The sequence below is a fragment of the Ursus americanus genome, chromosome 21 (assembly GCF_024610735.1).
Source record: "Ursus americanus isolate L20-20 chromosome 21, mUrsAme1.1.p, whole genome shotgun sequence".
Lineage (NCBI taxonomy): Eukaryota > Metazoa > Chordata > Mammalia > Carnivora > Ursidae > Ursus > Ursus americanus.
This window is the reverse complement of record NC_142147.1, coordinates 39,672,931-39,699,866: the sequence shown is the minus strand read 5'-3', so window position 1 is coordinate 39,699,866 and position 26,936 is coordinate 39,672,931. Positions and strand designations below refer to the sequence as shown.

General features: G+C 55.8%; 1 protein-coding gene across 1 annotated transcript in view; it reads right to left on the bottom strand.

The window, feature by feature from the left end:
• Positions 1 to 2,182: 2,182 nt before the first annotated feature.
• Positions 2,183 to 26,936, bottom strand: part of CHST8 (carbohydrate sulfotransferase 8) — a 65,502-nt gene continuing 40,748 nt past the window's right edge. Inside the window, exons 2-3 of the mRNA XM_045796237.2 lie at positions 4,290 to 4,327; positions 2,183 to 3,723 (exon numbers count right to left, since the gene is read on the bottom strand). Coding sequence (XP_045652193.1) covers positions 2,611 to 3,723; positions 4,290 to 4,327 — 1,151 coding nt within the window. The 3' untranslated portion in view covers positions 2,183 to 2,610. The remainder of the gene's footprint in view (positions 3,724 to 4,289; positions 4,328 to 26,936) is intronic.

Below are 26,936 nucleotides of genomic sequence, written 5' to 3'. Positions count from 1 at the left end.
ATGCTGGGCCATCCAGTGGTCGTCATGATCCTTGCCTGGATTTTGGGTCTCCATTCATCACCACCCGGAAGGAAAGCTCCCCTCTTTTTTTTTTTTTTTTAAAGATTTACTTATTTGAGAGAGAAAGAAAGGGAGAGAGAGGGATGCAATTTGGGGGTGGGGCAGAGGGAAAGAATCCTCCAGCAGCCTTTCCCGGTGAGCGCTGAACCTAGACAGGGCTCGATCCCATGACCCTGAGATCATGACCTGAGCTGAAACCATGAGTTGGAGGTTTGACCGACTGAACCGCCCAGGTGCCCCAGGAAAGCCCCTCTTAGATGCACGTGTTATGTGTGTCCATCTGCCCAACTCAGGCCGGACTGAGGCATGACACGAGTAAAGATGTCTCTTCCTGCTCCCTGTCCCCCCGCCCTGAGCACACACATTCCTCTCTCATTCTCTCTCGCTCACACACACACACACACACACACACACACACGTGCATGCACACACGCGATGGGAGGATGGTCCCATGGCAATCTGAGTTGTCTCCAAGCAGCAGCAGTGGGTGAAGGGGCCCCGCAGGCTGCCTAAGAGAGGCTGCCTAAGAGAGGCTGCCTAAGAGAGGCCCCTAAGCTGGGCTCCCAGGTGTCCCCCTGGCTCATCAGATGACATGGTGACACCTGGCCTCAGGCTTCATCAGAGGCATCCCTGACCAGAGACACTAGCTGTGCGTGGAGACTTCCCTCCCGCTCTGTGAGCACCGCAGCCCAAGCGCAGCTATTCCCGGGCCGGGCCCTTCCCTGCCTCCTCTCACACTGACCTGGCCTCAGAACCCCTAGCATCTGTCTCGCTGCCTCCACACCCGAGAGCCCCTCAGGCCCTGACCACAGCCTCCCTCCCACCCCTCTGAGTTCCTCCTGCCAGATGGCCAGGCCGCTTCAGCTGGAACCTGGGGAGAGGGGGGGCCCTCACCCTGCTTGGGGTTCCTGGATGCACATGACCTCAAGCAGGTGGGAGGCAGCCTCAGTTCCTTGTCCCACCTTTATAAGTTTCTGGAGCCCATGGAGGAGGCAGAAAGGGGGATGGGGCAGCGCACACCGCTAGAGACCAGCAGGGTCTCCCCCAGCCCGTGGGGACAGACTGAGAGCGATCTCCCGGGGAGATCCACGGAGAGGAGCACAGAAAGATACAGAAGGGCATGCAGCTGACACAGGCTGACAGAGAGATGCAGCCTGAAAGCAGACAGACAGACAGACACTTTTAGAAACAGGCAGCACTTTCCATTAGAAATGAGACACAATACTCGGGGCGCCTTGGTGGCGCAGTCGTTAAGCGTCTGCCTTCGGCTCAGGGCGTGATCCTGGCGTTCCGGGATCGAGTCCCACATCAGGCTCCTCGGCTGGGAGCCTGCTTCTTCCTCTCCCACTCCCCCTGCTTGTGTTCCCTCTCTCGCTGGCTGTCTCTCTGTCACATAAATAAATAAAATCTTAAAAAAAAAAAAAAAGAAATGAGACACAATACAGTCACAGCCACAGCCACACTCAAAGCTCCAACACACTGTCTGTGGGACCTTTCAAGAATCACCCTGGCTTTGGACAACTTCAGAGCCATAACTGTGTGTGAGAAGGTACACTGTTGGTGAAGCTCCCCCTATGGGCTTCTCTTCCTCCTCCCCCAAGGGGGCAGTCCTGAAAGCTTTAAGGTGGTCTGGACAGGTGAATGGAGCCAGGCGTCAAGGCCAAGGTCAGGGGGTCTGCAGAGGGCAGCTTCAAGATAAGGCCATGCTTAGAGAGAGGGAGAGCACCACGCCCCACCAGGAAATGCCACACCGACCGAGACCCCCGAGCTGTGCCCCGTGGATCCCCACCGAGTGACTAACCAGAAGGGACCCCAGTGGGCCTCCACAGGGACAGGTTGAGCTTCTCCTTTCAGGCTAAATGGGCTGGTACTGAGCCCAGAGGCCCCAGGTGACCGAGTGCTGGCCTCAGGAGGCTGAGTGGGAGGTGCTGCCTCTGGCCCTGAAAGGAGCCTCCCCTCCCATCCCATATAGCCCCCCCCCCCCAGGGCTTCCTTGCAGCCAGACCTGCAGATGTACAGCCCAGGCCGTCCTGGGGAGGGAGAAAGATCTCCCCGCAGCCCGGGGAAGGGGCCATGTGCTCCCATACCAACACAGAGTGTAGACACTGCTACTCTGGAAACCATGTGCTTTATTTGGAACCTCCTTCCGAGGGAACCTCCCCCCCTGGGTCATAGAAAAGCTGCAAACCATGTGGTTTGGTACAAGGCAATGGCGACAGGACCGCAGGAAGTCCCTCACCGCTGGGGCCCTCGTCTTCCGGGCCTCCGAATTCCCTGGTCATCTTGAATCTTAGCTGAGCTGGGTGTCCGCAGCTGGGACTCCTGGGGTCCTGCTCAACCCCCGGCATCTTCCTCAGCTGGGGAGTGAGGAAGTGGGGACGGGACAAGGGCCAGAGGCCCCCATCCAAAGCCCGGGCCTCTGTCTCCCACGTAGGGCCAGCGGCACCGAGCAGTCACGGCTCCTCACGTCCCGGAGAGCGGGATGCCCCTGCGGACAGGTGTGCGCGCGCGCGTGGGTCTGGGCTGCCCGTGGCCACCTGGCCCCACCCGTCAGTACAGGTCCGCAAAGGGCTTGGAGTAGTTGAACATCAGGTAGTCCATGTAGTAGAAGTCGTAGGTGCGCTGCCGCTGCAGGGCGGAGAGCTGGGTGAAGTACTGGTGGGCGATCTGCGCCGTGGTCCGGGCCTCCTGCGAGTGCCGGTCTTTGAACCGGGGGAAGGTCAGGTTCCGCGGCGCCCGGATGAGGCTCAGGAAGAAGTTGGCATCGTCCTCCATGCTCTCGAACTTGCCCACGAAGTCATAGTCAATGAGGCAGGGGCTGCAGAGCCGGCTGACGTGGTCCCAGTGGATGTCCATGCCCACGGGCCGGTGCACGTCCAGCAGGTACTGGACGAACTCGGGGAAGCGCACGCCAGAGCCCGTCCGCAAGGCCTCCCGGGAGGCGTTGGCCCTGTAGCGGGCCAGGATGGCCTTGCCGAACACGGGGTGGTAGTAGCTATTGGGATGCTCGAACTTGTCGCGGAACGCGGAGACCAGCCTCTCGAAGGGCTCGCGGACGAAGAGCATCTTGGTGTAGGTGCTGAGGCGGTGAAGGATGCCCTGGCGGTCGAAGGTGTCCAGCCGCTTTAGGGCGCTGCCGTAGTGCACGGTGTTGTGCTGGATCTCGGCGGTGGAGGAGGCCAGCCCCGCCAGCACCATGAGCACCCGCTTCCAGTTGGAGCAGCCCGCCTTGGGCACCTCGCAGTACAGCACGCGGTGGCGGTCCTCCACGAAGATGCGGGACACGTGGCGGGGGGTAACGGCCCTGCGGCTGCTGCTGGCCCGGTACTTGGCACACGCTTCCCTCATCACCCGCTTGCGCTCCTGCTGGCGGTGGTGCAGGTTGACCCAGTGGCCGTCCGGGGCCCAGGGTGCCGGCCGCACAAAGGCGCGGGCAGAGCCGTTGGCCGGGATGGCTGCCGCTACTGGCATTTTCTTGATAAGCAGCCGCCGGCGGCGCTGCCGGGGCCGGGGCCGGGGCCGGGCCCCCGCGTTTAGGTGGCCTTGAGGCTGGTCAGGTACCAGCAGGTTGAAGCCCCTGGGGGCCCGGCTGGACAAGTCTCCGGGGACCTTTTCCGTAGGTGCCTTCAAGTCACCATCCTGGGAACTGCCTGGTGGGAGGTCCTGGGGCAAGAAGAGAAATGGTTATCAGGGTGGACAGAACAATTATCAGCAGGGCACAGAGGGTCACACAGGTCAGGTCCTCACTATGGCCGGGGTCCCTAACCCCCTCTGTGGCCTGAGATTTTTTTCCAGGTGAGGGAGAAGGAGACCAGGTGACCCTGCGGGAGGGGACCCCTCTGGCCTGAGCCCAGGTCCAGTCCTCTAAGGCCCCAGTCCTGTAAGGCCCCATCCCTTGCTGGCCATGGTCTTGAGGCCAGAGGTGTAAGTGTCTTTTCAGCCACGAGATGGCGCTGGCCTCCCAGGCGAGTGGGCAGGGAGCTGGTGGCCTGAGGAGGCTGGCTCAGATTTACTGCCTCTATTACCGCAAGTCCAAAGCCACCAGCTAACAGGAAGGGGAAATTCATGGGTCCAAAGCCCTGGGCTTTGTTCCCAAGGCTCCTGGGAAGGACCGGGTACGTTTTTCTTTCCAAGAATGGATTAGACATGAGCTCTGGATTTTCCTCCTTGCCCTCCCCAACTCGCCCCAGGTTGCCGGTGCTGAGATTTATCTGACTCTCAGAACTCACGTTGTAGGACTGCTGTGGCCTGATGCTGAACTTTATTCCTGAAAAGCAAGAGAGGACAGTATTAGCAGAAGTACTACGTGGCTCCCAAGGACCCGCTTGGGCTACGGGCTCTTGACGGTTGGGCCCCAGGGCTGGAGGGCACTTGGGGTGGGCTCTGTGAAAAGGCAGTTCCAGGGGGCATGGCTCAGTATGATTGCCCCCCACCCCCTTACCCATGTGGAAAACGGGAGTGCAGCAAGATGTGGCCCCACTGGCTCCCAGCTGATGATGGCTTCTCTGTGTCTCACCTCCCGATGTGACCTGGGAGTTCTCAAAAGGTGGCCACCTGCTCAATGGAACAGCCAGGAACCACACAGCACCACCCCTCGCCCCCGTGCAACCTCACTCTCATTAAGTCACGAGGAAAGGACCCTCTGAAAGCTCTGTCCATCCTCTCTCTATGCCCCATTGGCCCGGCCTTTGCTTTAGTCCATGTGGACTTTCTGTGCTTGGAATATGACACATTCACACTCACACCTTTGCACACACAGGCCTGGGAGTGGAACACACTCCTCCCTTGGATTGGGGCCTCCCCACTTGCTCTGGGAAGTCCCCTAACCTAGGCATCACTTTGAGATTTTGGCCAACTTAGCTGGCCCTGGGACTCTGGTGTGAGCTGGCCCCCTTCTGCTCACCCTGGTCTCCTGCAAACGGCTGAGCAGAGCCCAGGCACAGCGTGACTGTCCGGCAAGTGCTTGTCACTTGAGGGAGATGGAGACAGATAAGTGCATTGCTGACCGCACTCCACGATATTCTCTCGTTCCACCAAGGAGGCCCTATAGCTAGGCTGGGGCTGAGGTCACCCAGGATAACAAGTTCTGGGGAAGTGAACCTTCAGCCAGAGGGGAGGATTCTGCTTCATGCTCTGGTTTGTTTTCGGGGAGGTCCTAGGACAAGACAATTTCCTTTGGGGGAACCTCTTTAGGAGTCTTGGCCCCCTTCCCCCATCCCTGCCTGGCCCCTGAGGCATCAGAGGCTCTTTCTGCTCTTGTGCTATGTAAGTGCCTGCTTCTACCCTGAGGCTTTGTCGAAAGCCACAGTCACAATCAGCACCAGCTACCCTTTAAAGAAGAGAGGGCTCAAACTGCCAGGGAGCATGACTGGGCACACCTTACCAAGTTCTGGCTATTCCTGGGCTGCATGTGTGAGATGTTCTGGCAGCCTGGCATGTCCCCTGCTGTCTCTGTGTACTTGGCATATGTCCAGGGGCTGGAACCCAGCTGGTGAGAAAACATCCATACCCCCCCGCCCCGACCCAGGGGCTCTGCCAATTTCTCCCCGAGGTCCAGTTTACAGGTGCAGCTGTTGCTGTGACCCAGGCCTCATACTGGTCAGTCTGAGGATGTGCCTATACATCTCCTTTACTCACCAGCTATTGAGGAGGTGGGGATGCGAGGTCACCCCTGGGATGGAAAGCCTACGTTTCCTGAGCCTCCTGGGAACTTCTTCGAGTTCCAGAAGTGAAAGAAAGGTGGAATTTGGACATGTTGCATCTTTCTTCTGTTGCAATACTTTTCTTGGATCCCTTTGGGCTGGGAACAGGGGTGTACCCTTCCCTGGGCAGAGGACAGAGTGTACATATCTTCCTGGGCATTCCCAAGCTTATGGGCAATATGTGTGTACATATGGAGGAACTTTGAAACAAGGCATCCAGACTCTTCCAGGGAGGCTGAGGGGAAGCTCCATGTAGAACTGGCTGTACTTCTCGGGGTATGGGGTGCCAGCAGTGGGTACTTGGCCCCGAGACAGGAGTCTCTGAGAATTGAGTCCCTCACCAGGGTCCTCCTCTCAGCCCAGAGCCTCCTTCCTCCTGCCGGCCACCCCTCCCCTGCTCTGCCTCATCCCTGCATGAGCTTCTCAAGCCCATTTCTTTCCAGCACATGAAGGTTCCCTCCTGCAGCCAGTGATCACAGATCCCATCTGCAGAAGGGACCTGCTGTACACTCAGTTTTCCTCCACGCTGCTGGGTTTCCTTAATTATTTTCTTCTGGTGACGGCAGCTGGCTCTGCTAAATCCTCTCTCCTCCTCAGAGTCTCAGATGCAGGAATTCACTCTGCTTGTCAATCCTGTCAACTTGTCAAGGTGCGGTGGTACTTATTTATATCCCTTTTCTGGAGCAAATGAGTCATGCCAGCTCTGGCCAAGAGTGGGACTCAGGAGCCACTCACAAAAGGCACCCTGCCAGCCGGTGGAGCTGGATGAGGCTGTGCTTATGGAGATGTCGGGCCCTACGGCTGTGACCTCCCGCTGGCACTGTGGAGGGTGGTGGGGTGTGGGGCCCGTCCCACTATATCTGTGCAGACTGGACAGAAGGATGCTGAGCCTCAAGGGGTTTTCCAGGTTGGCCCACCTGAAGGCTGGAGAGAACATCCCTGCTGGACGGAGCCCGGGGCTGGGGGCCTCTCTGACCTCTTGGCCACTTTTACCCAATAAAACCAACCTGGCTGCAATTGCCCCTTTTGAAAAGAAAAAAAATGTCTTGTAGAAAACCCAAAAAGAGACCTTAGGTGGGGCCTAAGAATTTGATACAAGCTGTATGTTCTCGACCTTTAAACTTATTATAGCTCATTTGGTGAGCTATATTCTAATATGGCATATGGGATAGTCTATCCCATATGCCATATTAGAATAAAGACAGAAGCTTGGTGAAGGAAATATAACAGGCTCTCCCCCCCTTGCCAGGGGCCCACTGTCCCTACTTTTTCTGTGGAAGAAGCTACTCCTTCATGCACTGCTTGGATAAACGCCAAAGCAAAGACCACCCTAGCTCTGAGCAAGTGAAGGTGGGAGTCTTGAGGTTGGGGTCTGCGTATCCTGCAGTTCAGCACTCTGGACAGCTCTGTGTGGTGCCAGGAGAGGGCAGTTGAGGACCGGGCCTCTCTCTGCTGCACTCATGAAGGATGGAGCGCCACCAGGAGCCACAAGAATTGGTGCCACGCGGGGCAGGGAAATACTTGGGTGGGGGGGGGACTTGGCTTCAATATAACCACCACCAGCCCCTTCCAAGCCCTTGAATGAACATGCAGTCTAGAGAGAAACAGTAGGCTTGCCGAACAACATAAGCCACAACCCTTAGTCTCCTTTTCCATCCAATGGCACCAATGCCACCACACGCCCCCACTGTCTCCCTCACCCCCACCCTGCGACACGGAAATCCCAGGGCCAGTCATGTACATGCTCCACGTTCTGTGTCTGGGTTACCTGTCTTCTCCTTTCAACATAATGTTAACAATCTGTAAGGGAGCTCCATCTGCTGTGCAGTAAGAAAAAAAAAACAACAACCATTTTCTCTTTCTGGACAGATGACATTTGCAGAGTGGTTGAAACACATGCTGTATGATAAGAGTGAGCACTGGTGAGAATAAACAAGGCGTGAGTTATTGGGACTGCCAAGTGGGCTCCACGCTGTGAACTCTTCATTGGCTCGGGGTTTTTTTCAGAGTGTTTGGCTGAAAAGGTTACTGGTTACCTGCCAAGGGGAGGCAAAGGCTGATGACAGTGTATGTGGCCAGTTTCTCGCATTCCTTCCTTCCTTCCTCCCTTCCTTTCTTTTTTATAAAGATGGAAAACTGACACATCATCTTTTTTTATAAGATTTTTTTATCTATTCATTTGAGAGAGAGAGCGAGAGTGCACACAAGCAATGGGGGGGGGCAGAAGGAGATGCAGGAGCAGACTCCCCACGGAGCAGGGAGCCTGATGCGGGGCTCTATCCCAGGACCCTGGGACAACACACTGCACTGAAGGCAGACGTCCAACCTACTGAGCTACCCAGGCGCCCCTCTTTCTTTTTTCTTTTTAAGATGTATTTAAATTATTTGAGAGAGAGCTTGCATGTGTGAGTCAGGGTAGGGGGAGAGGAAGAGTGAGAATCCCCAAGCAGACTCCCTGCTGAGTGCGGAGCCTGATCCGAGGCTCAATCCCAGGACCCTGAGATCATGACCTGAGCCCAAGTCAAGAGTCGGATGCTCAACCTACTGAGCCCCTGCGTGGGTGCCCCGGAGTGGCCAGTTTCTTATAATTAGGCTGTGCAGCCTGGGTCTGAGGCAGAGCTGTGGAGGGGGCTTCACAGGCACATGAGCTGTTGGGGAGGGGGGGCTGCTGCCTACACCTCTCCAAGGAAAAGGAGAGAGACCTGCTGGGTTCAATTCAAAAGCCCCCATCTCTGATGCCCAGGACCCACTGAGGGTCAGGCTGTGTAGACTGGCGACACTGACGTGGGTCAAAACAGGACCCAAGTTCCTAGAAAGGGCTGGAAGCTGCCACATGAGCCCTTGGTTGACCAAGTTTGAGGGGCATGACTGCTACCCTGGCTGCTCAAATCCCAGCCCCAGGCCCTGATCATGGTGACAGGGTCCTGCTACTCTGAGCACTGCGGCCTGGGGGCAGGCAGGGCTGTCCTGAAGGAGCCAGGACCCGCAAAGGGAAACAGATGGGAGAGAACCGAAGGGGCCAGCATGGGCCATGGGGCATGGAGGTGAGTCAACAGTCCCTGCTCTGTGCAGAGTATCAGCCTGTGGTCCTTGGATCCCCAGAGCTACCCCCAACCACGTTTCCTTGGCTCCTTTTCCATGTCCTGGATCTTCTGGTGGCTGAGCCTGCATGGCCACAACCGTCTGTGCTGTCTCCCCACATGTCCACTTAAGCTGCCCATCGGGCCAGGAAACTTCCAGGGCTTCCAGGTTGGCCTGAGCCAGGGAAGACACTGAAAACGAGGCCCCCACTGCATCGTGCTGTCCGCCATGTGAGATTTGGTCCCAGCCCAGATTCCCTGGCAGGTGCGTCCGGTGGATGAGCAGATTCCCTGCTCTGCTGTGTCATGTCCTCCTTAGAAAGTAGCAGTTCCTGAACCTCACGTGTGTGCCGGGGGACAGCCTGCACGGCCGGGCGGTGTTCGGGTCCTCACACAGTGCTGGTGAGCCGCAAGGCGGGAAGCTTGGATGGTGGCAGGAGAAATGCAGCCAGGAGGCTGTGCTGCTCGCTGGGGTCGGGGAGTAAAGCCCCGAGGGAATGGCCAGGGCCCACTCTACAGGAAGCATGGAAGGGTTCTGAAGGAGGGGCTCAATTAGTCCTCCATGACTAGGATCCATATACAGCCAGTGGGGGGGGGGCGGGGGGATTTATTGTAAGGAATCAGCTCATGCGGTTGTGGAAGGCTGGCAAATCCAAAACCTGCTGGACCAGTCAGCAGATTAGAGACACGGGGAAGAGTTCACGTTGCAGGTTGAGGCTGAGGGCCACCTGGAGGCCGAGTTCCTTCCTCCTCGGAGGACCTCGGTCTTTTCTCGGAAGGCCTTCAACTGACTGGATGAGGCCCACCCACATTGTGGGTAATCTGCTTTACTCAAAGCCTACTGACTTAAATACTGATCACCTCTAAAAACATACCTTCACAGTAACATCTGGACCGGGGTCTGGCCCAACAACTGGGCACTATGGCTCGGTCAAGTCGACACAAAATTCACCCTCGCAAGGGGTATATTAACTTCTTAAGGCTTGCAGTCACGAAGTACCACAAAGCTGGTATTTTAAGCCATTAAAATAACAAACGGTTATCCTCTCACGGTTCCGGAAGCTGTGTCTTAAATGAAAGTGTCATCAGGGCCGTGTGCCCGCTGCAATTTCTTCTAGCTTCTGGCAGCCCCAGATGTTCCCTGGCTTGTGGCCACTGAAGTCTAGCCTCTGCTCCCCTCTTCTCATGGCTGTCTCCCCTCGTGTGCCTTTTCTTCTTCTTCCAAGGACACCAGTCATTTTGAATTAGGACCCACCCTAATGACCTCCTCTGAACTTGATGACATCAGCAAGGGCTCTAGAAGGTCACATTCCCCGGTCCCAGGGGTTGGGACTTCAATGTAATTTGGGTGAGGGGACACAATTCAAGCCATAACATGAGGGGTGGGGTGGGTAATGTGACTTCAGAGCGCTCTGGAGGCAGGGCCAGGAACAGCCTGGAGGAGGTAAGAAAGTATTTCCCCAGCTGGGCTGGGAGATCTAGTCAGTAGTGAAAGATTGTGTTAGTTCTCAGTGCTCTTGGGCAGGGGCCACATCTCGTCTGTCTGCGTCAGACTGTCTGGCAACATGCCAGGCACACAGCAAGAGCTCAATAAATGCTCTTGGAAAGGCTGATGCTGCCTGGACTGAGAGCTGCCCCTGGCAGTGAGGATGGGCAAGGGCTTCTCCTGGCAGAAGCGGGCCCAGGGTTCCGGCTGGAGCCCGCCAGCCCCTGGAGGAGCTTCTCCAGCTTGGCCTAGCAGCCTGGGAAGGGTCTGTGTGTCTGGGCAGCAGCTGCCAGCCAAGTGGCAAGATGCAGACAGGACCTGCCTGGGCTGAGCGGTCCGTCCACCCCCACCCAGGCGGTGCGGCCAGATCCACGATGCACCCAACTGGCTGCCCCCCATTGCTACCCGTGGGGCACCAGGACGGGCCTGTGGCCTCCACGTGGCCACATCTGCTCTGGCTCTTCTCCCACCAGCTCAGGCTTTGCCCTTTCGTGGGGTAACCCCCTCCCCCCCACCGCCCCCATCGGCCTCTGATGCCTCATTGTGAGCTGCTCCCTTCCTCTGGGCAGGCTGTTAATTTATGCAGATGAGATGCAAAACCGAAGTTTAAACACACTCAGCAATTAGCAGGCAGCCCGGACTCCAGGCACAGAATTCAGACGGAAGGAGCCTCACCAAAGGGTCTTAAATTCTCACTTGTGATCACAGGAAAATCCAACTCATTATATTCTCAGCTCGGGCTCTGTGCACGGCCTGGAGACCAGCCTCAGTCACAGCCGCGCCCACCTCTGCTGTCCAGGCCCAGGGCGGGGCTCCCAGCGGCTCTGTGTGGGCCTCGGATGGAGGCAGGAGGTGGCCGGGCGCACTCCCGGGCAGGGCAGCAGGCGGCGCCACAGGCCCCTCTCCTCTTGCCTCAGCCTCTGCGGGTAGGCTTGGAGACAACCAAACTCATGGTGGGGCGACACAGTAACCCCTGACCTTTGGCCCAGACCAGAACAGGGGCTTCCCCTCCCTTCGCCTGCAGACTCCACTCTGAATCATAGCTTCTAACAAGGGCTCATACATTCTAAAAGAAACGAGAGCAAGAGCAGAGCTGTGTGACCCTGGACAAATCCCTTGACTTTCTCGAACCTTAGTTCCCTCCTCCGTAAAATGGAATAAAAATACCCATCTGGAAACTCCATAAATGTGCAAATGAAACATGCACAGTGCTTGGCACAAAGAGAGCCTGTGGGAGGGAAGCTGCCGGTTCCCGGGGTTCCTATCACCAGGTCACCTTCGTAGCAGCTGCGTTTCTCTGAGCCCAGCTCCTGAACCAGCACGGGGACTCTGGGACCTGTGTGCAGAGGAGGGAAGCGGGAATCTTCCCTTCGTGGGCTGATGGGCACCCGACGGCTCTGACCACTACTTGTTTTGTTTAGCGATTCCATTCCCTCGCCTCCGTGATTAGGATCCACGATTCAACTGGGTAGTTCCCTGTCAGCTCAGCCTTGGCTGTGAATTCCCTTGCAGCTGTCAGAGTGGAGCGTTGGAGCTGCCTGTCAGTCAACCAGCCAGCCGGTTAGCCGGTCTGCAAACCCAACAGCTGTCCTGCTGCTCCACACCCCCCCATCTGCCCATCACTTGGGGGGTGGGATGTCCCCGCTCATCCCGCCCGCCCGTATGATCGCCTGTGCACAAGAGGGGGGTCCCCAGCTTCTGCTGCAAAGCTCTCCTCTGTCAGAGCCTGGGGGTGATTCTTACCATGTTCGGGGGGTTTGTGTGGCCCCCACACACAGGTGCTATGCACTCCACCATACCTCGTGTGTGCATGTCACGGGGAACCGACGTGGTATGTCATGCATACTGAAGGGATGCCTCACACTGCTTCTCAGCGCCCGCACCCTGCTGCGTGATGCGCGTGCTCTGGGAGGGGAACGTGTGTGTTCAAGTCCGCATCCAGTTTCTGAGAGCACATGGCACATGGCTTAGAGCAGCTCATGCCTTTCCTCCCTTTGTGTGTTCTTTCAACGCATCTGAGCCTGGAAGGATTAGCAGGAGCTTTGGAAGGCTGCTGAAGATGAGAAAGAACCAAGTTCATGACACTTGCCGGCAAAGCCACAGTGCCCCCTGGCGGCCGCCCTTGCCACCCCTGCAGTGTGCTGGCCGCAAAATCAGGCAGAACTCGGTCATACTGGCCAACGTCGTTTGTCCATTCGTTCCACACATACCTGTGTGTGCCTGGCGGTGTCTTACACACTGGTGACAGCGTCTTGGCAATGAATGGGACCATCATGGCCCCTGCCCTCGTGCAGCTTACGGTCTAGCAGGGAAATGAGACACCGAACAGTAATTCCATGTGCAGTAGTGGCACTGGGGTGAACAGGAGGCAGCATGGGGCAGGGATGTCGGCAAGCCCAGAGCATCAGGGCAGGTCGCCCTAAGGTAGTGACGGTTAACTGACACCTGGGGGTAATGAGGGCATTTGTGGCAGAACTTGGTGGCCTTATGGGATGAAGGGACATAGAGACTGAATGGTGTCAAGAAATGGTGGGACTGTTGCGACTGGCAGGGGACAGCAAGCAAGGGGCCCCTTGGTTCTGACAAAGACTCCCGATCTGATTTCCTAAGGCCCAAGGGAAGTCTCCAAAGGCTTTGAGCTGGGAGTTATTTTGAATCTAAGGACCATTCTGAGATGAAGAGCTGAAGACAGAGACAAAAAGGCCAGTCGGTCAGTGGTGGTTGCCACCGTCCGGGGAGGAGATGTCTGAGGGCCGGACCCAGGTGGTGATGCGGGAATGCGGAGGAAGACGTGAGGACGATTTCAGGAAGAATAAACAGGGTGGTTCGCTGGTGGATTTTAATATTGGCTCCTGGGATGGTGGGGAGGACCTCATTTGTAGCGTTTGCTGATTCCTGCGGTGTAAACACTTCATCTGTGGCCTATTTCAAGCTACTGATGGGAAACAGGGTTTGGGCCCTCGTGGGCTGGTACCAGCCAGCTCCTGCACGCCACTGGGCCAGGACCAACTGGGGACTTCCTGGGAGCAGAATAAGGGAGATTCAGGTTTCTGGCTTGAGCAGCAGGACGCAGGTGCCATGTCCTGGGAAGGGGAGCAGATCCTCATTGAGTCTGAGATGCCGATGGGTCTCCGAGTGTAGACATCCAGAGGGCAGGTGGAGGATGTGGGAGAAGGGGAAGAGATGGGGCAGACGTCTGTGTGCAGGAGCACGGTCCGCGGCCCGTGGCTGTTGAGGGCCCGCTGAGGGGGGAGGAATGGCCCTTCGCAGAGGAGGGGCAGCAGGCCTGCGGCAGCCCCGGCAGCAAGTCCAGCAATCTGCCTTTGTCCAGAGCCCCCAGAGAGTCCCAGCTCAGGCTCTGGGCTGCTGTGGCTGCGTCAAATGGGACTCCTCCTGTTTGGCCGTCAGGGGCCCAATTTGGCTTAAGTATTGGTGAATTCCTACCAGAGGTTTCTAAGAAATAAAAAACGAGTGGGCCCGAGGCTGAGGTGGCCCCACCGAGGGGTGACCTGTTTGCAGGGAAAGTGCCAACAACACCGATGGGCCCAGCCCCATGACAGGTGCTTCTTCCCCGGAAGCTAGTCGGGCCATCGGAGGCTGCCGGCGGGGCAGCCTCACGACTGTGGTGTCCCAGGCACAAGGTAATGATGGGTCCAGCTCTTGCCGGCTTCAGGATGTGTCCTCCCAGCTGTGGCGTCAATTACTGAGCTGGCCTGTGGCTGTCACACCTGTCACGGCTGTTGCTTTCCATACCTTGAGAGCCACCAAAGTCAATCTATTCTAGTCAATGCTTCCTTAAAGCACCCCACTCCCCAGCACCTCTGTTCCTGCGGCCAGAGCTGCTCTGTCCTCAGGGAGGCCCCCCAGGCCCCTGGGGGGTGTAGTCAGGCTCCTGGAGGTGGGACTGCAAAGGGGCCACACAGGTGCTCAGGGATGGAGGTGCCGATCCTCAGAAGAGCGCCCCAGAGGCCGAGTACGGGTGCTGACCACTGTCCATGGATTGTACCCAGAGGGGCCCCGAGATGGGGCAGCAAGCCCTCCCTACCGGCCCGACGTGATAGGCAGCTGCAGACTCTCCTCCACAGACACCTCTGAACGGCATCTGCATTTCAGGGATCCTCCCGTGTGCCCCCGAGCAGAACAGAGCCTCTGGCAACTCGCAGATGGCAAGGGGAGGCCTGGAGGTGCTTGGAGCACTCAGGGGGGCCCTGCCACGGGTCTGGGTAGCTGCAGTCCACATCAGAGAGGAGAGGGGACTCCCTGCTTCTTGAACGTCAAGTCGGGTCCAGCCAAGGACTGGGCCACCAGCAGCTCAGGAAGCCTCTGGCCAGCTTCTCTGAGGGGTAAGGCCTGGAGTACAGCATTAACCTTGGCCTAGGTGGATGCTGACTGTGGGGGCACCACCGTGCCTGGACATCTAGCCAACACCCACCTTCTCTCCCTTCTGGCTGGCCTGCCCTTGGCTCTGCCCAGCCCGGCGCCCTGGGCTCTGGACAGCTGAGGGCCACGCTGGGCTGGCTGTGGCCTGACCACAGCACCCCCAGGCCATCCTGGGAGCAGACATCCTCTGCTCTCACTGCCCCACCACAGTGGGCTGGGCTGGGCCCCATATCGGTATCACACAGTCACAAAAATACTCACAGATCCTGTGTACACAGTGCCACTCCCCCGCCACCCTGGCAGAGGAGTCCTGTGGGCTGTATATTCAAAAGTCCTTCTGGAGGCAAGTGGGGAATGGCCAAGAGAAGGATAAGGTCCTAAAGAAAGGGCAAAACTGCGTAGGGTTCTTACATCTGAATGCAGGTGACAGATGGGGCACCTGATCTCAGGCAGCGCAGGGAGATGAGAAAGGGAGGGAGGGCTGCAGGGCTTGGTGAGTCGGGGTGTGAGGAGGGAGGGCAGGAAAATGCCTGGGCCCCCACGTGCTGTCCGAGGGAGGTCCAGGGGGACAGAGGGGCCGATAGAGGACAAAGACCCAGCCCTGAGTTAGGCCACACGGACCCAGAGACACAGGACTTGCAGCGAGGAGCTCTGAGATGGAGACAGTGCAGAGTGTGGGTGAGAACCGTCCAGACGCAAACCACGCATCCCAGCCCTGCGACTTCCAACATCCTTGACACGCGCAGCCATCATAACGCTGCATAACAACACCCTCGTTAGCTCTGAGCACAGGAATATTAAGTAGAACTAAACCCTGGAAATGTCATCCAGAATTTTCACAATTGTCATGTGCACTGAGAATTTGCCAAAGTCTTTAAGGCGATCCCTCAGCCGAGACCCTCAGTCCCCTCCCCTCTCCAGCATTTTGGGGATGCCTCTTTCACTATGAGAGGCGCCATCTGCTATGTGCCGGGAGCCCGATGCTCTTTGCCGGGGCGGGGTGGGGGTGCAGGGTTCCCGGAAGGCACTGTCTGAAGTCCCTGAACCTCCCCTTCAAGCTCAGCGGGTGTCTTCTGGAAATTAGACCCTCCGCTCTCACATATAGAATATGGTCCCGTGTAATGGCTGCTCCGAGGTGGCGGGGGTCTCTGTGCAAGGAGAGCTGAAGACAGTTCTGAGCTGCTTCCCTGCTTCCTTTGAAGTCCAACCAGCGGCAGCTCTCAGGACGACGCGAGCCATCACAGGCACAGAGACAGCCCCACCCGGCTGCGTGCTTCTCCTGCAGAATGAAGACTCCCGCCTGGATTCCAGGGCATGTGTTTGGGGCATCTCTTTGCAGTTGTGAATATGCTATTCCAAGAAACAAAAGCAGCTCGGTGTGTGCCTTCGGCTTGCCACGCCTGTGTGTGGTGCAGACGGGGAGCTGCCCGTGGAGGTGTGTATGGGGACGTCCTCTCTAGAATGAATGATTCGCTAGCTGGGTGAGGGCTGCTCAGCCCACCGAGCCATCTTCTGCAGGATTAAACGTCATTCCTTCTAATGACTTGATTTATGCCTGGAGGTGTACAGCTCCAAACAAAATATTGTGATGATGGCCATAAATCACGCCGGGGGTGCTTACAACGGCAACGAGCTTGTTTTCTGTTTGTTGGGGAGGTAGTTACAGAGTGAGGGGTACTGTGTAATGGCCCGCGTGGGGCAGGGAGAGCCCAGGACACATGGGGGTGTGGGCGGTGGGCAGCGTGAATACGGTGCAGCAGGCTTGGAATGCCTGAGGCTTTTGCAAGAATTTGTGGTTGGAGACGGCAGGGATTTTGGGAGAGCTGGAAATATACAGGGAGGGCACTATCCTGGGTGCTGGGGACTGCGCATGGGGGGAGTGGACCTCCTGGGACCATTATTTCCAGCTTTCAACCACTGTCTGCCCTGCTGCACCCCTAATTAAGAGCATGAGGTCAGGGCAAGGAATCCTCCCGAGGATTACACATTTCCTCTGTGCTCAGGACAGCTTCTGGAATACACTGAGGCCATTTTCCAGTCTGCAGCCCTGTCCTGGGTGGGGAGAGACCTGGATAGTCCAGGTGAGGGCAGCTCTGCAGGGCTGAGCTCCTCGGGCGAATGAGGACCCACCTGGCTACATGCAGGTGCCCCTGGGCTGGCGTCTCCCGCTCTGACGATCAGCACAGAGTGATCCCTTTCCACCAAGACCTCGCCCCGCCGAGGAGAGCATCAAAGTTCAGGAAGAAACTGGTAGCTCTGCTTCCCCAGCGCCCGCCCTTGGCTGAAGTATTCTGTCAGAGACGCTGTCACCCATGCCTCCAATATTGGCAGAGACTGGAGATGGCATGCGGGGGGGGGGGGGGGGCGGGGGCGGAGCATACTTGGGGGACGGCCACGGTGCAACAGGACCATTCCCACGAACCCAGTTACAGCTTAGAAGTCTGGGAGAGCATGGGCCTCCTCGTTGGTGAAACTATTCCTGCCCCCAGCATCCAAGCCCGGGGTAAGAGGATGGGAGCAGGTGGGCCCGGGGTCAAGTTTCAGGGAAGGTCTATTCATCCCAGGGCAACACAGTTGCTCTCCCCACCCATGTTCACTCCTCCTCAGGCAGAAATGTGTTCTCACAAGAGCCCACGGCTAAAAATGTCACATCAGAGACACTTTACCTCTAAGAAGTCATGACATAGGGTGACTCAAGGATGCTGGGCATGGGGGGAAACTGAGCCATTACCAGGGGTGTGGCCCCAGCCCCTGCATGTGGCACATTTAACTGGGAGGTGTGGGTGGGGGACTCAGGTGTGTGTGTGGGGGTCTTCCAAGTCAGATGTGATGGGGAGATGGCCTGTGAGGGGCGCACTGACGGCAGCTGGGCTGGTGTGTGGATGGTGGGTGGATGGATGGATGGTGAGTGGGCAACAGGTGGATGGTGGGCAGATGGTTCGAGGTCTAGAGGAAAGGATTTGAGATGCAGACCAGGCAAGGCTGGAGAGGAGACAGGGATAGGGAAGCCACATGCCACACACAGGCTCCAGTCCTGCCCCCCTGGCTAAAAGTGTGGCCTCTGGTTGTGCCTTCCCTGCAGGCAAAAGGGACAAGATGCTCAGGCCTTCCTGACTGTCTTTGGCTTTCCTGGAGGTGGCACAGGTGACAGGTCCAAATCAAAGGTAAGCCAGGGTCCCTAGTGACCCCCTTGAGCCCTGAGACTACCTCCCTGGCTGCTGGGAAAAATGGCCCTTCCCTTTTCACCAAATACTGGAAGCAATCTCCAATCTCAGAAGACAAAGAAAGCTCCGTCCATCTTTGATTAAAATAAGGGGGAAAAAAATGTTTGTTTTCTAAAGTCTGGCAAATTTTGATAATGAAACCTTTAGAATGTATAATACCGAAACCTTTCTAATTCCAGACAGATAAGGAATAATGGTAACGTATTTCAACTTCAGAAGCAAGAAATAACCTTTTATCACCTAATTTAACAATGTTACTGGGAAAATATGTTAGGAGAATGTAAAATGCTATTTAAATGATAAAATATGCTGTCTTGGATGGCAAGGATTTTAATTGCCACAATCAGAGTCCAAACACACTTCCACGCCAGCTCTGACAGACACCGCTAATGACAGTGTCCGTAACGAGGCGCGGTGGAGAGGGTCAGCACTGACTTCTGCCGTCTCCCCGGGGAACTGCCAAAACCCGACAGCTGTCGGGCTTTGCGGCACTCATCAACATCGTTGTCTTGTGAAGTAGGAATCGGTTCAGATATTAATATTAATCGGCCAACACATTAATATTAATCAGTTAATATATACTTCCCATGACAACAAGAGATAAAGGAATCTTATTATGTGGCGGATCTGGAACACAGAATATCTAAGTGTATTTCCTTGGGACACGCGGCATAAAGGAGCCTAAGCCCCTCAGGCGTGTCATCTCCGCAGAGAATGGACCTGGGGTGCACGCATGGGCCAAGTCACAAGCGGGGAGAGTGAATTCCTCTCCATGGGGCGGGGAGACGTTTCTCCCCCAGTCGGTGAGCAGGGTGGTGGGACGGTGGTGGGTGTGGACGACCCCTATAGCCCTTCCCGCTTGGGGTGCAGCAGGTTGCCCGGAAAGGGCATAACAGGTCAGCTCTGCCCTGACCCCCAACCCACCTGGCCCTGGAGGAGGGGTAGCATCGCTTCTGTAATTGTTCATGCAGGACCCGGTGGGGGCTTGAGGACAGAAGGCCAGATACGGACAAGTTCTGGACTGTTAATGCGTTTCAGCAGGGCTGGTGTGACTACCCTTGTCTGAGTGACGGCAATGAGTCACAGAGAGGTTGGCTGCCTTGCCCTCGTCCACACTGCCAGCTTGGAGGGTGGCAGAGCTGGGCAGACCTAAGTCCGTGTGCCCTCGTTCTAACCACGACGCGGCACTCTCCTGTCAGTGCCTGGGGACCCCTGGGCTGGCCCGGGAGGTGGTCACAGCAGGCCTCACCCAGCCATCACTGGTGAGAACGGGCACCGGGTTCATGGCCTCGAGTGGCCCACCCTGGGGTTCCCAAGGAGGCCAGCCCGTTGGGTGGTGGCTGGGGTGGGGGGTAGGCAGGGGTGCCGAGGCAGAGCTCTCTCCGCACCGGGTTGCCGTCCCGCATGCTCCTTTGCAGACAGCCTCCACCGGCAAAGGCACATCTGAGCACAATTAACATTTTAAGCACTAATTATTTTACTTGGGTGTCTAAGTCTGAGGATCCTTCAATTTCAGTGTAATTGGAGAAAAATGGTCATCAGTTACTGAACAGCAGGGGGGCGGCTCCATGCTTCCCCAACACCAAGCCAAGCCGAGAATCATCTGAACATATGGGTCCCCCAAGCAGCCGCCGGGCAGCCGTGCCAGGCGAGGGTGCAGTGGGTGGGCCTTGGGCACCCTGCCCCACCGTCCCTGACATCTGCTGGGAAGGCTTTTGGGCCCAGTTAATTACCCGCCTTTTTATCTTTTCCATTTTGTTCCATTTTCTGCAACAGCATCTGTTGCAAGAAAACCAAATGCAAGAGGAAATGGGATTCATTATTAAAAGGAGAGCTTATAACGTCCCCTTCACTCCCCCTTGTATTTGATAATAATCTGAGCTCATAATGAAATCCTCAGGCCCCCCCGGCACGGCTAAAAGGCTGCAGGGGCTGGTGGGGGCACATCAGCTTGCTGCTGAGGGACAGGTGTTGTCCTGGAAAGGAGGCTTGGTCCGAGGGGCTTGGGCCAGTGCCCACGCCGCCTCTCCTCTCCCCGGGGGCAGGGGGCAGCGCTTGGTGTCCGGGGTCTCATGGGAGAACCGCGAGGCTTTGGTGCTCAGCCTTGTGGAAAACTACAAGGAATGCTTGCTTTTGCTTTGCCTGTTTTTTTCCTTTGGTCTCCTATGAGCAACCAATTAAGAGAATCAATAGTTCTGGACTCCTGACAGGGAGACTAGAAGATGGGCCACCAGGAGCCCGGCTGCTGGCGCGGTGGGGGTGTGGTGATCTCTTTGGGGAGACTCTGTGGACTGGCTGGCCTGGGGCTGAAGAGGGGGCACGGAAAGAGGAGCGGCCCAGGACACAGGGAGACGCTGACTCTGGCTTCTCCCCACGGACAGGCCCTCAGGCCGGGAAAACCCGAGAGGGGAATGACCAAGAGACTCTGAGGAGAAAGGGTCTGTCACCGTTCATGCCTTTGCTGGGGACCAGAGCCCCTGGTGAGGGCATGTAGTTTAGCAGGCAGCTGGAAAAACTGAATTTAGCTGTGACCCTCCCGACCCTCACTGACCCCTGTGACCCCACTCGTGGACTCCAAGAGGACCTCCTAAGTGTCACCATCCCCTTCAGGATACCCCCCCTCTTGGGCATTTCTCTCTCAGGTTCCAGACCTCTCTGCCTCGCCTCAGGGAGGGTCCCCACTTCTCAGGCAGGCCTGACGCAGAGTCTGGGTCCTTGCAGGCCTCACCCCACTGGCCTGTCTCTGAGCACTGTGGTCCCTCCGTCACCTCAGGGAACCTGGGACCTAGGACCACCACTCGCCCCGGCTCCAGGCTTCACAGAGGCCCTCAGGCCCTACAGGACTCCTGCGAGCTAGCTGGTGAACAGACGGAGGTCAAGAACCACTCAGAGATCTGGAGTGCCTGCCACAGCCCCTCGCCTGAGGGGTACAATGTCCCAACCCCTCTGTGACCCCGGCACTGCGTGAGTCGCCGGCACAGTACCCACCACAAAGAGCTCACGCCTCCCCTTCCTGGGAGTCTGACCCCGGCCTAGAAGCCTGGGTGTCCTGCCTCAGCAGCCTGGGGCCTCAGGGAGGTGCGTCCACCCACAGCACCCACAGTGCCCCCAAGGGGAGACGTGGATGCGCTGGCTTGTTGACAGAATAGGGGCTGCAGTACCCACCCGAGGGACCATCCCCAGGGGCTGCTCAGGGACGGGGTGAGCAGATCCCTGCCTGGCTTGGCCCCCACACTGACCCAGCCATCTTCCTCAGCGGGAAGATTGCTTCCAGGTCCCCACCAGCTGCAAAGAGCCTGCAGCACTGAGCCCTTACAGAAGCCCATGGGGTCAGTGCCATTTTGACCTAACGGAACACGTGAAGAAACCGACATACACACAGGTTATGCCACCCCAGGGTGCACAGCTGGTCAGTGGCTGAGCCAGGATTGAACCCAGTTGTCCTTGGGCCCACGGTCTGTTCTCCTCTCAATCTGCTGCTTTCTCATGGTGCTCTGCTGCTGGCGGCAAGGTGGGGCCCCCCACAGGGACCTGCTGAGCGCCAGACAGGGGCTGCCCTTTCCTCCTCTCTGCAGTGCTCAGCACCCCTCCTCCCCACATGTGCTCCACTCAGGGTGGGACTCTCCTTGAGGCTCTCCCTCCCGCCTCAGCCCAGGACTTATCAGAAACAGCTTCTGGAACTTCTCTGATGCCCTCAGGTATCTGTGCATACCTGTGGGGTGTGAGCTTTGCAGCCTGACTTCTTTCTTCAGACTCCCCTTGCTCTCTGCCTTCAGTCCCGGCTGCGGTCGCCTGAGCTGGGGTCCCTCCTCCCTCCCTGTACCGGCACGCACCCCCCGCCAATAGCCGGTGGCCAACATCTGTCTGCAGCCTTGATTTCGCCATCTCTACAATGAGAAACCAGTGGCTTTGTACCCAAAGACCACTGTGTCTCCCAGATGACAGGACGGTGTGAACCACGGGGCCCACAGTCTTGGTGAAGGTACACGCAGGAACCCCTGGTTGTGTTCATGCAGTAAGAATCTCTGGGTGCCCGGGGGTGGGGGCCAGACTCTCTAGCTCCCCCTCCCCAGCAGGGAGCCCGGCCCAGGCTACAAGCAGAAGAGGAACCTCAGGGAAGGAAGGTTCTGCTGAAGGGGCACCGTGGGGCGGCAAAAGTCATGGATCCACCTCCCACGGGCCACGGGGCTCATGGAGGGGCTCGACCAGTTCCAGAGCCAGAGCCACCATGCCTGCGAAGAGCTGTTGGTGATAAAGACTGGGGAGGGCGGCCAGGCCCACCCACAGCAGGTGGGAAGCAGAGTGCCTGGGGCAATTCAGACCACGATTTTTCAAGGCCCAAATGCGGAGTACCAAACAAACAGTGGCCTGGTGTGGATTTAACAGCCCCTCCAGGTCCAAAGAAGAATTGCTCTCGGTGCGGGGGGGGAGGCTGGGCGTCAGGCCCAAGGGCAGCTCTCCCCTGTGTTCTTGGTGGGAGGGGACGCCACACGGCCCCTCATTCACTTCCTCTCACTGCCCATCTGAGAAGACAATCTCCATCCGGGGACCACACTTCTCCCCCACCCCAGAACTTCTTAGGAGTGTGAAATTGGTAGTTATGCCCAGCTGGTGGATGCAGGCAAAGCCCAGAACAGTCTTCACTCTGCCTCTGCAGTCTCCACCAAAAAGCCCCGCCCCGTACGTCTAGGTGACATCGAGTTCGAAGCTGAAAGGGTTTCCTTAGACTTGTTTTTGTCATGAAACATTTCATTCATGCAAAAGAAGATACATAATGTATAAAATATACATATAAAATATGAAGAATAAAAACCCCAAACACTCAGGTATTCATCACCCAGTTTGAGAAACAGAGCTTTATCAATACCAGGCTCCCTCCATGCCACTTCCAGACATCCCATCCCACCCCGACCGCAATAGCCACTATAGTGTATTCTATGTTAATCATTCTCTTGCCTTTATATTTTTATTTTTTTTTAATTTTTAAAAAAGACTTTATTTATTTGAGAGCAAGCGAGAGGCAGAGAGAGAAAGAGCATGAGCAGGGGAAGGAGCAGAGGGAGAGGGAGAAGGAGACTCCCTGCTGAGCACGGAGCCCAATGTGGGACTCGATCCCAGGACCCCGAGGTCATGACCTGAGCCAAAGACAAACTGAGCCACCCAGGTGCCGTCTCCTGTCTTTTTAAATATTATTTGCATGTGCCTGTACCCTAAGCAACTTGTCATCTATTTTTGCAGCATAGCTTGGAATTGGCCACAGTGGGAGTATTTATACCAGAGAAAGAAGTGAATGCTAGCAATCAGGGCTTTGTCCCTTGCCTCCAAACCACGTTGGCCACCATGTGTCTGGTGGTAGACCACCTTCAGGGGGAAGGCATCACCTTCCAGAAGCAGCTCCTATCAGTGGAGGTCAAGCCTCTGAAGAAGGGCGCAGTTGTGAGGAATTAGCAGCCCGAAGTGCCTCGGGATGGGGCACCCCCCCCAGGAAAGCAGGTCTGGGCTGGGCACCCACAGCATCTCCTACAAGGACTGATACCAAGGTCCATACTCTGAGTGACCCCACAAATCTGTCCACTCATTTTTTATTCTGGGACTCACACTATTTACAGGCCACTCCCTGGAGTCAAGCACATACTTACCAGAGCTCTTCCCAACCTGAAATTATTTATGACTTGGCATTCAGGGAGGAAAAGCAATTTTCTCAGAATGTCTGATGTCATGATATATTGTCCATTTGACATGCATGTGCCAAAAACGATCACTCTCGCTCTGCCCCTCAATTGCGATTACCCTGAATTAAAAAGGAGAATTAATACTGCTTGGCAGGATGCTACCTCAAGTAGCATCCAAAGAAAATGCCTAGAGCATTTTCTAGAAAATAACACATGCCTTGGAAGAAATGACGAAATGCACCAGTGATCTGGCCAGATCATTTTTTCCTAGGGTTCTTTTGTTAAGTGATGCTGGAGTGCAGGGTAGCGGTTGGCCCCCGCCACCCCCGGCTGCATGGCTGTGCACGCGTCCCACCTCCTGCCTCCACTTCACTAAGGACAGCATTGCCCGCGTCCAGGTGTGCTGGGACAAGAAACTCTAAGACCGTGCCCACCAATGGGGGAACGGATAAACCAAGGATGGCATTTCCATACAACGGAACGCTGCTGTCCACAAAAAAGCAGCAAACCACCATACGCATGACAATGTGGATGAAGGTCACAAACAGACTGAACAGAAAGAAACCACAATGTACGTACTCTCGCATCTCACTTATCAAATTCTACAATAGGCGAAACTAATCTCTAGCGACAGAATAAGATCGGTGGTTGCCTGGGGGACAGGAACAAGGGGGGAGTTGAGTGAGCAGGGGCATGAGGGAATGTTCTGGGGTGAGGGAAATGTTGTCTATCTCGATTGGGGTGATGGTATACATTTGTCGAGGCTCACCATGCATGTGTTTTCCTCTATATAAATTACACCTCAATTAAGTCACTAAAAAATTGTGTGAACATATTCTAGAACTCTAAAGTGCTATGTGGGGAAAAAAAATGCTATTTCAGTTTTGCAGAGATCGTGCTTGTATCTCAAAAACCAAATGGCAATACCTGGAAGGAAAAAGCTTTTATCAAACTGAAAAAAGAACTGAATTCAATAGCATCAGCTACCGTTAACTTTCAATGATCCCGGAATAAGCAAAGCAATTTGGAAAAAACTGTCCCCCCACAAACCAAGCCTCAGGCAATCCTGGTCATATGAGGCAGAGGGGCTGGGTGAGTGGGGGCTGGGAGCCAGAGGTGAAGGTTGCAATCAGATGAAATTTGGGGGATGATGGGGCGCCATGGCCACTGTGGAAGCACAGTGACACGGCTCACAGCCCACTTTCTGTGCAGAGATTTCTCTGGGCTACAGAAGGTCACCTCACCTAAGGATGCATCTTCTTCCTGGGGGTTGCCCATAAACCAGCAAAGGGCTGATGCAGAGTAAAAAGGCTCAGACCTCGTACATCAATTCAGGACCCAGCTCCAGAGCTCCGTGTAGGAGTGGTTCGTTCCATCACAGTCTGACTTCTCCCCACTGCCTGATTACGCTTCCTTCCCTTCCCCCACAGGTGTCAATCCTCTAGGACCTCCTCCCACTCCCACCATATACTCCCCACACTTCCTCTGAGTCTTCTCCCCAGGAATGTGACAGTTGGTGCCAGTGGCCCAAGAAAGCAGATATTAAGATGAAACATTAGACTCAAATTGCCTGGCAACCAGCCACCAATGAGGACCCCAGAACTGGCTGTAGATGGAGTGCAGATAGCCCCTGGCAAGACGCAGTAATGCAACTGTTAAATTTTTTACTGGGGGTGAACTAGGATGGCATACGGAAGGAACTGCTCTGGTGTGTACCAAAATGCTTCAAAAGGCTGAGAAATATGGGGCAAATAATAATTTAGGGACAATGAAATTGGTTGGCTATTGCCTCTTTGGCAGCCTACAAGAGACCCACATCTTCTGTGGCAGGAGGACAGTTCCAGGTCCTAATGGTAAGAGTAGCAGAGCCCCAGAGAAGGTTAATTTTTGGCGGTGTCAGGCACCTGATGAAGAAGAAATAGGCCCTTGAGAAATGGGATGGGGACATCCGGATTGATGCATTTGAAGAGGAATGAGACCACACCCAGAAAAAGGTGAAGGACCCAGGAAACAGGTCCTGGTGGGAGCCAGAGAGTATACACCAAACTTGATTCAGAGGATCTTACATAAGAAAGCAGAACATAAGGTTGGATACGGAGGAATAATTTATAAGGGAGCATTCTCCTGGGATACAGGATTTAACAGTATGGCAAGGACCCCAGATGATGATGCTAACATGCTGCTGGGATGCTCTCAGAAACACAGAGATGCCCACACTAAATGAGGCAGAAATGACAGAGTTGCTGTGGCGGACACTGGAGGAAGAGATCGAAGGGCTCTCAGAGGCGATTGTGCCAGAGTGATCTATGAAAGGCTGGAGGACCCACCACATGACTATGTTTTGTGGGAGGTTCTGGAGGCTACCCCCTTGTCTAAAGCAATAGAGAATTCATTGGTAGGAGGGGCACCAGTGTCAATGAGAAGCTCAGACATGGCTTTCCTCTGTAGGACCGGGCTGAATGTGGGCGATGCCACTGCAGACCTGGATTCCCAGATACCGGGGAATGCTAGGATCTTGAAACAATAGAAGTCACATGGCAGTACTCAGCCACCGTAAATGAATTTCAGTGAGCAGCACTGTCAGTGTGGCAGCCAAGAGGAGCTGACCTGCAGCGAGTTGTGACGATGGTTACTAGAACATGACATCCCTAAGGGCAGGAAAGATGGGCGGCCAACAAAGGTATTGACCAATACATACAACTAAAAGAAATCAGGGATGGAGAATCAGGAGGCTCAGGGCAGCTGTCCTAACAACAGGGCACAATCTCCTGGCTGGTTTTCAGATCCAGAACTCAATGACTGAAGGACAGGTTAAGTCCCCAAGAGGTAGAACTCTATTACATCATGGCAAGTGTATAGTAAACTTTCCCTGGTCCTTCCCCAAAGTGACCTGGAGCCATTTACTTGGTTAAGTGTACATTGTGGGGTAAGGGGAACACCCAAACATGTCTAGATTTTTGTCTGAGTTGACATTTACACATGCGGATTTGATCCTTGGCCAACTGAAGAGTCACTGTAGCCTCCCTGGTGAGGACATACAGAGGTCAGGTAATAAATAGCCCAAGTCTGGCTCAAGTTGGGTTCAAAGACTCCCCCACCCCAGGGACCATTTTTCCCCAGTCTCTGGGTGTACAGTTGGCAGAACTGCCATGTCCTTGACCCCCGGGACAAGAGTTATCATAATAAGGAATGCCTAGTGGAAATATCACCTATTACCATATCACCTGGACCAAGCTTTGAATCAAAAGTAATATAACTGGAAGAATGGCAGAGACTAGTGCTACCTTTAAAGACCTAAAAATACAGGACGAGTCATACCAACAGATGTCCAT